The sequence below is a fragment of the Trematomus bernacchii genome, unplaced genomic scaffold, assembly GCF_902827165.1.
Source record: "Trematomus bernacchii unplaced genomic scaffold, fTreBer1.1, whole genome shotgun sequence".
In the NCBI taxonomy this organism is placed as follows: Eukaryota; Metazoa; Chordata; class Actinopteri; order Perciformes; family Nototheniidae; genus Trematomus; species Trematomus bernacchii.
In genome coordinates, this window is record NW_022987801.1 from 735,275 (window position 1) to 748,706 (window position 13,432).

Here is a 13,432-nt window from a genome sequence, read left to right on the forward strand (position 1 = left end):
ATGTGCGCTGTCTTCTGTCTCACAGATAAAATGGTGTGGCTACAAGGTGTTATCCCCTTCATTGGTAAGCACATTTAATACTAATGTTAACTTGGCTGTTGTTGAATTGTGAGAAAAAAACGGTCTGCTTTTTTCACAGGGATGGTCCTTTTGTCACAGATGATGTCTGCCCAGGGTAAGTACAGAACAAACTTTATTTTTATTTCTTGGCTGATGTGCAACATGTTCTCTTTGTTTTATTATTAATCATGTGAGACATAACAGAAATGTGAGGACTGTGCAAACATTTCTTGAGAATTTTGGTCTGCTTAGATGCTTTTTACCTTATTTTTATCGACTGTTTTAATAAAATGGACCGATTTGGCCAAGACAGAAATTAGACCGTCATGGGACATGTTTTTGCCTTAGTTAGAAAATGTAAAACGTACCGCCTTATCCACCGCCTGGTGATAGATTAACAACTTTTAGATCACAGTTAATCATCAAGTGGTCTTTGTCATATAAAACCAGACATGTTAAAGAAGTGAGATGTCCCACATGAGCCTAAATTGGTTGTTCCCTAGTTCTTATTTGCATCATGATTAAATACTACAACTTTCAACTATAAATACAGGTTAAACTACATGTATGTTAAAATCCCAAAAATAATGGTGTACACTTGGTTAAACTGTTTTACTCAACATTTGAACTGTGACTGCAGTAGAAATCTTAATTTAAAGTAGATCTTTCAACCTACCTGTACACCAACCTTTCTGACAGTACGTTGCATCGGGATTAATTACCAATGGGGAAAGAATAATGCAACGCAGCATTAGCTGGGGAAAGCTATGGTGAAGCATCCAAGGAAAGTTCCAGATAGGAAGTTTCAACATCAAAACATCAACACTTGTGATTCATCTGGAAACCTATGCCTTTATGAACAATTAAAGCAAATTAGCACATCACCAAGTTCCACCCTAACTTTATCCAATAATTCCAGCGCGGGTTTTTACCATGAATTCCACGGCAGTGAAATGGCAATGAAAACAGAGGAAGTTAATTAAATAACACTTTTTCTCCTCTATTAAAATGCTAACTGTTTTGTGTTCAGACTGTGATACAGTAAGTGTTGATTCTGCTGTAATTCAGGAAATCCCGATTCCCTGTTTGTGACTTTCAATGTTCCTGCTCTTTTTTAACTTGTTAACCACCTAAACTTCTGCCCAAAGCCTCTCTGCAGTACCACCTCATCAACGGCTCCATGACCTGGTATGAAGCTCAGAGCTTCTGCAGATTAATGTACACCGACCTGGCCACGGTGAACAACATGAGCGACAAGAACGATCTTGTCAACACTCTTGGCAGTAATGCGACATACAGCTGGATCGGGCTTCGAAGAGGAAACACTCGCAGGAGGATGTGGTCCGATGGCAGGGGCCCAGCTCACTTTACCAGGTGGAACGTTGGTGAACCCAACAGCAACGAAGGCAGCGAACCGTGTGCAGAAATGCTTAACATTGGCTCGTGGAATGACATACCGGGTTCGGAACGAAGAAATTTTGCGTGTTATGAAAGTAAGCAAATTGCACACAGTGTGATTTTTGTAGTAGATGTTAAAGTTGTGATAAAATAAGCTTTAAAAACATCTTAAACCAGAAGAGCACCCTGAGCGCTCAGACCTCCAAGGGGGCATTTCCATAACTGAAAAATAATATCAGCCGTGTGATTCTGATCAGATCCCAAATGTAATGGTTTAACTGGTCATGCTATAACTTCAATCAATATTTATCGAAAATTGTTGGGTATTTTTAATGTAATCCTGCTGACAAATATCAAACACAAACTCCCTGGCTGAGTTAATACAAATCCAGATGTAACAAGAAAAGTTATTACTTTTGTTGATGTTGTTAGCAATAGCTTACAGCAGTTTTTCTTAATCCTTTCTTGTTTGACCCCTACGGGCCCTAAGGGGACATGGACACAAAAAGCGTTATTGTTCCCATGAGTTAGTTTCCCGTGCTCACTAGTAAGTTACCGGCGGGGATGGCCCACACAAGAGACCACCAGTTAATTGCAGAACCTTGTGTTAATTGTGGAAATTACATTACAGGAATTATTTGAGTTATAATTCAAACTTGGACATCTTTTTAATGACATTTTAAAAGCATTTATTTTGGTTAAAACTGCCTCGTGCCTTGCGCACAGAACAGACTACACATTTTCAATGTATATGTGATGTGGGTAGAGATGTACAATATGATCACTTGATTGACTGATTGATTGTTCACGCATGCGTCATAGGTGCACTCCAGTGCCGAAACAAACAGCTCTTGTTTGCACGAAAAGGTTGTTGTTGTTTTTACGTCCATGTCCCTTTAGGAGCTCAGTAGACCCCTGCTTCGTTTGCTGATAAAAAAAACGTAAATATATATGTGCCCTATCCCTGAATCTCTCTTTAGCCCAGCCAAATGGAACAGAGAGATTTGTGTTTTACCAAGGAGGAAGAACCTGGGTGGAGAGTCAAGAGCAGTGCAGAACTAAACACATGGACCTGGCCTATATAAGCAGTGACTTGAATAATACAGCCGTTGCCAATCAAGCCAAAACATGGAACAATGGTATGTGGATCGGTCTCTTCGAAGATGCCTGGATGTGGTCTGATGGAGGAGAAACCTCCTTCAGGAACTGGCTGAGTGGCTCAGATTCAGGGGGAGACTGTGCTTCTGTTGCAGAGCAGGGACGCTGGGTTGGAGCCGATTGCAACAAGAAGTCTGCATTTGTCTGTCAGGGCGGTGAGTTACTGAAACGCTAGTTAAATACATGACTCTGAGACATGCTACCTAAGTTATTCAAGTTATTAATATTGGAATAATGGAAATAAAACTGCATTATAATCCTTATGTTTTATATTATCAACAACATAAGCATTACTTGTAGTGGTTTGGTAGCAAATTCACCACGTCATTTTATTAAGAAGAAAATCTTTCTTTACAACTTCATTCAAATCTCTCTGAGTGGCCAAACCAGACCTGATACTTTACGATTGTTTATGTGTTATTATCTTAATTAAAAAGAACAAGCAGAACCGTTCAAAGGTATTTGTCTGCAGATAGCAATGCCTTACTCCTATACTGCACCTAGCACAACTTTTTTTCCCCACATTTAGTCTTTCACTTTTTTATTTTTTTATTTTGGCTGCTGGATGGTATGCTTCTAGAGGTTGTAATGAGTATTTCAAACTAAAACTGTAAAAATGGGATGTTTAAAATTAAGATTTTTGATATGTGACGGGACATATCCTCCCATGACCATTGGAAACTACATGTTTGGTTAAATAACCTACACTTCATTACTGTTTTCCACTAAATCATTGTATTTTGCCTGACATTGTTCACTAACATTATTCTATGTTGTAATGCAGGTCTTAAAGTAAAGAAGACTGTAATACGAATGACGGTGCGCTCTGATGTCGACCTCACTGACTCAAAAATCAGCGATGCTCTTCTGGAAAAGGTAAAAGGTTTTACAAATAACAAGAGTAAGAATGAAGGATTATGTTATTTCTAACACTTTCTTTTACTTTCAGTTGAAAGTGAGACTGGCACAACAGGGGATTACTGATGTCAATCTCAGCTGGCGAACGGACAGCAGTGGACGCGCCTTTCAACGTAGTAAGGTCCCTGAGGGGTGAGTTTAGCTTCCTAATCTTAAAATACATGATCGTTGTAGTCCAACGACTGACATATAAACAAACATAGACTCCAGTATTTACAGAACATATAGTTGTTATTTTGGATTTTTGTTATATCAAACCTTTTAGAATTAAAACGACATATACAAATATAAAGCAGATGTTTAACCTGCAAGAAATCCACACTTTACCATTGGGGCCAGTATCTAAAAATAATGTGATGTGCTTTTATTAACATGTGACATAAGTAAATATGTGCAAAGGGAATCAGAATGATCCTTTGGGTGTTGTTTTTCAATATAATCTGCTCTTAATCATGTTAGTAATTTTGTTGTGTTCTTCTCATTACAGAAACTGTTAACCAGAGGTGCCACCATTGATTTGATATGACTGTTGGGATTAAGATGTTTCAAGTTTCAAGGTTTCAAGGCTTTTATTGTCATATGTGCATATCTACGGTGTAGTTATGACAATGAAAATCTTAGGTCACAGGCTCCTCCAACAGTGCAACACAATAAAACAGATAAAATAGTACAAGTAAATAAAATAAAATAGAATAAAATAGAATATAATAGAGACAGAATAATAGAAACTGTGCAGAATAGTATATATACAGTCATTAGAATATTGATATATATGATATATGTGAGTTGCAAACAGATGAATGTTCTGCATGAAGAAAGTTTTCCTCTGTTAACTGGCTCGTAAAAACTTATATATAAGGTCCCATGTCATGCTTTTCCGGTTATTATTGTCATGCTGTAACGGTGGTGGACCCATCAGAACAGAGTGGGCGAGCTGACCAATCAGAGCACAGTGGGCTCATGGGGGGGGGGGGGGGGGGGGGGGCTGGAGCTCCAACACGCCGTTTAGGACAGAGAGTGAATACACATGCTATACAGAGTTGCTGTATGAGAAACCAATGTGATTTTGGAACATTGAACAATGTAAATATATTCTGGTAGACCTCAACAATGGAATTATGATCAGTAGAAATGGCCATGTCATGGGACCTTTGGTATAAAGCCTGAGCAACCTTGGGTCATATTCAATATAATTGACCTTTACATTTTAAGATTTGCGTCTTGTTCTGAAAGCTTTCTCTTGACAGATAAACATGCACACATCTGTTTTTGTCTAAATGTGTACTATCTTCTTTGCTTTTCCACATCTTTACCTTGTGGAGGGAGTCCGATTACAGAGTGTGTGTGCTACTTTGAAACAAATATATGTTCTATTACGAATAGTTTCAGAAAGTAGAGTACAATTATTAATACTACAGAAACAATATTTTTAACTTCTTCTTTTAAATGTACTAAATGAAATGCCATGAAAAGTTTGTATTTAACTTGCTTTTTGCCATGTACCGTCAACACACTTGATTATTTAGGATGCACTCTGAGGTCAGGAATGTGTATCTGTTTGCCCATTAAATTCTTCTAATACTGATTGTGAATAAAAATGAATAGATTTAAAAAGAAATGCCTGTTGTTTTTTTTTGTATTTTATGTCCAGTTGTTTGTTGAAACTCAACCTTTACACACTAATGCTTGCACAACATTGAGTATGTTTTAGTAACAATTCAAATGTATCCACAGACGGTCCATCTATACATTATATATTTTTGTAAGAGCTTGGAAATGTCAGGTACATTGAATTGCATAACAATTATAAAAGCAATAGGCCAATACACAGTCACAAATGTTAAAGTTTTGAGTGTTTTATTATGTTTCAAGGTTACTTTAATATCCTGAAACACAGGCTTCTGCATCTACAAATGCAAATTCAATCAATTGTTTTAGAATTTGATTGGTAAGATAAACAAAGCAACACTTCAGTGAAACAGAACAAACACAAACAAAAAAGTAGTGCATCCAAAGGTGAAGGTTAAAGCACAGGATGCAAAAGGACGACTCATACTCAAATGTGTTCCCTACGCTCTAATGGAAGTGCTTTGCATGAAGTGACATTGAAACAGTGACAAAGCTTCCAATAAATATTTCTATCACACAATCTAAACTTTGGAAAGAGTTGGATTTGGAAAGAAGAGAGGTAAGCCCTTTGTGTGGAATAATATACAGTATATGCTATTGTACGTACATTGTTAGAAGGTCATTACTCTGATATAACTTAATTATTATTAAAGTATTCCATGTTCTCTTTGTGATATACTTTATGTGCGCTGTCTTCTGTCTCACAGAATAAATGGTGTGGCTGCAAGGTGTTATCCCCTTCATTGGTAAGGTATTTAATACTAATATTAACTTTGGTTGTTGTTGAATTTTGAGAAAAAAACGCTGTGCTTTTTTCACAGGGATGGTCCTTTTGTCACAGATGATGTCTGCCCTGAGTAAGTACTGAACTAACTTTATTTGTATTTCTTTTGCTGACGTGAAAGTAAAGGCAAGGTAAGTTTATTTATATAGCCCCTTTCAACACAAGGCAATTCAAAGTGCTTTACAAAAATGAGACATTAGAAAGGAGCATTGAAAGTTGGAGGAATTGGGTTGAAAGGACTATTTCTCCACTAGTAAAAAGATAACATTGTACAGTTTTGTGTTCAGACTGTGACATAAAGTAGGTCTTTATTCTGCAGTACTTCTGAACACCCTTATTCCTCCTTTTTGATATCATTTGTGGTGTGTATATCAATGTTTCTGCTCTTTTTCCACTTGTTAAGGACGACGGTCCCCCCATTGGACCCCTCCCACCGTTTTTTTTTCGAGACAATGTCTCAGGGCTTCTTAACATTTATGAAACTATTAATGTGTAGCACCAGATTAACGGGAAGAATCTCAGCTAACTGAAGATATGAACCATTTTTGCCAAAACAGAACACAAGTCTCATAAGAAGGGTCTAAATGACCCCTGAGCGAAAAAATGCAAACTGACTTTGGCACACAATTCAAGATAAAGATACCCTTATTACTTATCGTAGCTGCACATACAATATATCCGATTAAAACTGAGACTCCACAGATTATTTAGGTATAGTATCATCACTGAGCGATCCGAACTTGCGACAGGGGAAGCAAACACAGACATCACAACACGTACCTTTACGGAGCTTTTACGGCAGATCGTCTCACCGTAGCTGTCAATTAGATCAAAAGACGTGTTCAATGGCATTTAAACGAAAACAAATAAATGCTACAATTGTTGATCCATAGGTTGATAATGTACCTGTGCCTTTGAAAAAATTATTTATAATCCATAATTCCATTTTTATGTAAAAATCGGAGCGGAAAAGTTAGCTGCTAATGGTAGCCACCAGAGTGTATGCAGCTTCCGGTTTTGGTCACGCGTCACTCTCACTCCTTATTTGTTAACGTTTTGGTGTGTATAGAACTTTCCCTCGATTCCATTGGCTCTAGCGGTTATAAAGAGATTTCATTCATCAAAATCGACCAAGGGGGGCCAGAGATAGGTCAAATCCACCCAAATGACCCCAGAAGTGGGGGTTTTTGGCTAAATCTCTCTAAAAAGGTCAAACGTCACTTGTTTTGCATCAATCTTGATACAGGGTACTTATTATATGTTGTACTTTTGATTCCTAAAGCTTTTAGTCTACTAACCCATCATCCAAGGGTAGTTTTCACTATACTGTAAGTAAAAAAGAATTTTTGGACGGACACTATAATTTACAGTTTTTTACTATGTAAAATCTGAATTTTCTTTAAAATAAAAAACATCTATATTGATTCTGACTTTTCTACATCCAACTCACAGGTTTATCATTACTTTGAGAATAAAGATTATTAATTTAACCCTTTTAGAAGGGAAGATATGGTCATTTGTTCTGGGAATGTCATTTTCGAGCCTGAGACCTGAAAAACAGGCTCAGGGCTTAAGAGGTTAAGAGGTTAACCACCTAAACTTCTGCCCAAAGCCTCTCAGCAGTACCACCTCATCAACGGTATGACCTGACCTGGTATGAAGCTCAGAGCTTCTGCAGATTAAAGTACACCGGCCTGGCCACGGCCATTTTAATCCTGCCAGGAATTGTGTAAATGCTTTTCAGTACATTTGTAGTCAAATACATGTTGATGACGTCATCAAAGTACACTTTAGGTTTGCATACAGTATGGATGATTTAACCCTCACATGAAGTGCAGGGTGAGAGCTGTGAGCCTTCAGAGGAGACGAGACATTATTTATTATATTAAACGGTTGTAACTTTTACTGCTTGTTGCTAGTGGATAGAATACTAAATTAGAAAACAACTAAATATTATATCATACTATTTAGTTATTGTTGTTTGAAGTCAAGGTCAACTTACCAAATATCTTTAGAAGTGGCAGTTGTGAGAGTGAAGTGGTATTGTTGAATGAATGATTTTTGTAAAAGATAAAACAAATACATATAGCAAGATAGAAACACATGACCAAATAACTAGAGGCTTCTCTTTTAGAACTACAACTTTACTCATGTGTAATGACATTTACAGCTATATTGCATTACAGTACGTTTATTAATTGTGTTTGAAGGGCCCTATTATGCTTTTTGGCGTTTTCCCTTTCCTGTGTTATATACACCTTTTTGAACGCTGATGAGACTGAATAATCTGCAAGGAACGAACTAGCGGCAGAGAAATAATTATATATTAAAAGACAGCAACATCATAAGAGGCCAACCAGAGTGACAGTGTGTGTCACTTTGCTGAAGGATATTTGTGACCAGCTATCCAGGCCAGTCTCTAAAGACTTTCCAAGGTGTAAAAATGCTGCTGCCGAAGTATTGCTGATAATATGTCCACCATATCCTCTCAAAATACTCTGTCCAACAATATAAGTTTCATAAAGAAAGGTGTTTTAATGCTTATTAAAAATAGCAGAAAAACATGCATTCTTGTATACAGTAAAAGTACTTCATAGTTCTTGTGGGAGTAGTTTCACTAGTACTGAGTCCAACAGGGTCAATCTCGCGAATAACTAATGTCAAAAATCCATTTTTCCCTCATCAAACTTAGCAGAAGTGGCTTGATTTTGTTCTCAGGAGGGGACATTGACAGAGGATTTTATTTAAAACAACACACTAGAAGTACTTCCTTGTATTGTGGTAGTAGGTGTAAGACTACTGAGTCCAGCAGTATCAATATCATTAAGAACTAATGGTACAATTGTCTTTTTATCACTCATCAAAGATAGCAGAAAACATGCATTATGTAGGCTACTATGGAGGGGACTCTGACAGAGGATTACTCACAAAGTACACCGTAAAAGTACTTCAATGTATTGTTAGTAGTAGGCTTACTAATACAAAGTCAAACAGTATCAATATCATTAAGAATTGATGGTAACATTTTATTTTTTATCATTCATCAAAGATAGCAGAAAACATGCATTATGTACTATGGAGGGGACTCTGACAGAGGATTACTCACAAAGTACACAGTAAAAGCACTTCATTTTATTTCTGGTAGCAGTCAAACTAGTACAGAGTCCAACAGTATCAGTTTTATTAAGAACTTATGTTAACAAATATTTGTATCGATCATCAAATATAGCAGTACAAAAAATGAAGAGCAGCTGATTTGAAAAAACAAACTCGAGAGACGGCTGAGTTGACCGCAGTGCAGAATCGCTGTATAGTTTAAATCTCCTAACAGTGTTGTCCATTTTAGACATAGACTTATTATATTTACAGCCCTTAATAACATTAATTTTCTGGGCTCAATATGTGTCTTGGCCATTTTCGTTGTGATCGCTAAATTCACCTTGTTTCCCCTTGTTTATAATATTATCCCCGTTCCAAGCAAACGAGTGCTTTTGTTTTGAAATCACTTCCGTGAGTTTCGTCCCGCCCCTCGCTCCAATGACCATTAGACCATTTAGTAAGGCAAAAAGCAAAAGGCCTCTCATAGCTCTTCCGTTTACTTGTTTAATAAAGAAAAACAAATGGACGGTAGATACACGGATTGTTAACCTACACTAGTTTCAATGAGAAAACATAAACAATTGTTCGCATTTATTCATAGTAACACCTTTAGTTATTCTAATTTCCATAAAAACAATAAAGTTCCTTATGTGGTAAATGTACCTTCGTTAGGGATCATAAACTGTTGGTCTTTCTTAAATGCAAGAATTGTTTTTTTAGATGGTGGCATTTACAGATTGAAATATTTTGACTTAATTGTAATTTTTACAATCATAATGACAATAAACTGGAATGCTCACCAAAAACCTGTCACAGGAAAATAAGGCTGTAGTACATTTCACACTTTCATTGGCTGAGCAAGAGAGATCAGCGGCAGGAAAAAAAGGATAAGCGTCCATGCATCTTTCATCTTTCATCTAGGTCTAGGCATTCAAAACGGCTCTTAATGCAATCATTTCCATACAAATACTCACCAATACTTTCACAAATGTATAAGCACATTTATGGTTGAAGAATGGGGGTTAAGTATTTTCAGATTGACAATAAGATAAAAGCATTTCTTAAACCAAGTGTAAAAGAAGGCATAGATTATTGGATTTAAGGTTGAGTTGAAGTAACCCAACCAAAAAAAAGCATCAAAGAGGGCAGCAGGTGTGTTAAAGCCAATGTAGCCATCGATTATTGAGGTAATAAAAAACGGCATCCAACAAAAGATAAAGGCACCAAGCACAATACCCAGAGTCTTTGCAGCCTTATGCTCAGACTGTTTAACCAACCCTCTGTCGTTTGAACAATTGCCCATATCTCCAATCTTTCTGACATGCTCTTTTGCCACGATAAATATTTTAGTGTACAGACAAACCATAACAGTGCAGGGAAAGAAAAAGGCAATTACACCATCCAGGATGCTCCAAAGGGGGTTAAAGAGAAAGTTACAACTACCGAGGCACTTTATCGATTCCATATACTCCTCTAACCCTACTACGTTAGCCTTTGAGTAAACTAGTCCATAAGAGAAGACGGCAGCCAACGCCCAGCTTGCACATACCATAATCCACGCCACTGACATGGTGATATTCCTAGAGTAATGCATAGGATTACATATTGCTTGTTGCCTGTCCACCGCAATACAAATGAGGTGGAATATAGAGACAGAGGTAAGAAACATATCAAAACTTGAGTGAAGCATACAGAAATCATCCCCGTAAAACCAGCAGCCATGAATGGTCCGAATGGTGCTGAAGGGCATCACAGCGAGACCCACAAGAAGGTCCGAAAGAGCAAGAGATAAAACAAGCACATTGGTGGGATTATGCAACTGCTTGAAATGAGCTATTGATACCATGACAATAAAGTTCCCTAAAATGGTAACCAGCATACATGAAACAAACAACAAGTAAAGAGCGACTTTGGTCCCCGCATTGAACTGATCCGTAACACACGAGGCATTAGAGCCGGGAAAACAGAACTGCTCCTGAGAAATGCCAAACGTCATGATGGAACCAAAGATGTGATGCAGAGCCTCAACAGAGACACACAGATCTGTGTTAGGGTTGATGGTTGTCTTAGCCATACAAAAAAACAACTGCATAGACAACGCCTTCCAGTATGACGTCCTGGGCCATCCAATCAGAGAGGGTTTCATCAATGTATGAGAAACAGCCTATCACACAATATGTTGTGTTTTAGCAAGACTGACAAACAAACAGTTATGTCATTTTTAAACTGAGTAAAGAACATTTTGTAAATACATACGCTGCAGTTGACATTTACTTGTGTTGAAAAGTGATGGGGTCATCAGAGGTCAGAAGATTTTAAATGGTCTTCAACATATACACTTTTAGGCAGTGTAATTGGGGGATCAAAGTCAGGTTAGAGTAGATATATACCAAAACGGGGCTATAAAACTGATGAGTACATGCGCAATAATTATTTTGGGGCACAAGATTTTTAAAAAACATTTTACAAATTGTACTTTTGGACCAAATCAGCCTTCTCAAAAGGTGTAGGGGACATGTCCCCTGTGTAAATGACACATATGGAAAATTGGCAAATATTGCAGTCAAAATATATTAGGTACAAAACTAAATGAATGAATACATGTTTTGAGCGATATTACATGAGCTTTAGACCAAACAATTACGATGGGGGTCAATAGCAATATACTATTAGCTCTTGAGTTAGAGTTTTTACAATTGAAGCACCAGGCTTCCGGGAGTATACCATGAATAGTGGTTAAACAAGTGGTTTAACACGTGTACACTTTTGAAGGTTATCTCTATTATGTTAATGGAAAAGTTGTTTTTCAACATCTGAGTCATTTCTTGCATTTAAATAACTGTTTTGATGTGTTCCAGTCAGGCTTTCGACCGCACCACAGCACTGAGACTGCTCTTGTTAAGGTCTTGAATGACATCCACTTAAACACAGACAGTGGCAGACCTTCAGTGTTAAAAACAACAACATTGTTTCTAAAGGTAACTATCCATCTGAGTTGACAAATATGACATGTGGGGTTCCTCAAGTCTCCATCTTGGGGCCTCTTTTCTTTGACATCTACATGCTACCACTCAGATAATGAAAAACACCATAATAATAAGTTACTATAGCTATGCAGATGACACACAAATGTACATAACCATTTCACCAGGAGACTATGCTCCAATTCAAACACTGAGTCAATGCATTGAAAAAATAAATGACTGGATGTGTCAGAACTTAAAAGTACACTTTAGGTTTGCATACAGTATGGATGATTTAACCCTCACATGAAGTGCAGGGTGAGAGCTGTGAGCCTTCAGAGGAGACGAGACATTATTTATTATATTAAACGGTTGTAACTTTTACTGCTTGTTGCTAGTGGATAGAATACTAAATTAGAAAACAACTAAATATTATATCATACTATTTAGTTATTGTTGTTTGAAGTCAAGGTCAACTTACCAAATATCTTTAGAAGTGGCAGTTGTGAGAGTGAAGTGGTATTGTTGAATGAATGATTTTTGTAAAAGATAAAACAAATACATATAGCAAGATAGAAACACATGACCAAATAACTAGAGGCTTCTCTTTTTGAACTACAACTTTACTCATGTGTAATGACATTTACAGCTATATTGCATTACAGTACGTTTATTAATTGTGTTTGAAGGGCCCTATTATGCTTTTTGGCGTTTTCCCTTTCCTGTGTTATATACACCTTTTTGAACGCTGATGAGACTGAATAATCTGCAAGGAACGAACTAGCGGCAGAGAAATAATTATATATTAAAAGACAGCAACATCATAAGAGGCCAACCAGAGTGACAGTGTGTGTCACTTTGCTGAAGGATATTTGTGACCAGCTATCCAGGCCAGTCTCTAAAGACTTTCCAAGGTGTAAAAATGCTGCTGCCGAAGTATTGCTGATAATATGTCCACCATATCCTCTCAAAATACTCTGTCCAACAATATAAGTTTCATAAAGAAAGGTGTTTTAATGCTTATTAAAAATAGCAGAAAAACATGCATTCTTGTATACAGTAAAAGTACTTCATAGTTCTTGTGGGAGTAGTTTCACTAGTACTGAGTCCAACAGGGTCAATCTCGCGAATAACTAATGTCAAAAATCAATTTTTCCCTCATCAAACTTAGCAGAAGTGGCTTGATTTTGTTCTCAGGAGGGGACATTGACAGAGGATTGTATTTAAAATAACACACTAGAAGTACTTCCTTGTATTGTGGTAGTAGGTGTAAGACTACTGAGTCCAGCAGTATCAATATCATTAAGAACTAATGGTACAATTGTCTTTTTATCACTCATCAAAGATAGCAGAAAACATGCATTATGTAGGCTACTATGGAGGGGACTCTGACAGAGGATTACTCACAAAGTACACCGTAAAA

The 13,432-nt window shown here is 37.1% G+C and overlaps 1 protein-coding gene across 1 annotated transcript; it reads right to left on the reverse strand.

The window, feature by feature from the left end:
* Positions 1–10,028: 10,028 nt before the first annotated feature.
* On the reverse strand, positions 10,029–11,042 carry LOC117497992 (trace amine-associated receptor 13c-like). Its single transcript, XM_034150039.1, has one exon. The coding sequence runs from the start codon at positions 11,040–11,042 to the stop codon at positions 10,029–10,031; it is 1,014 nt and encodes a 337-aa protein (XP_034005930.1).
* Positions 11,043–13,432: the final 2,390 nt, after the last annotated feature.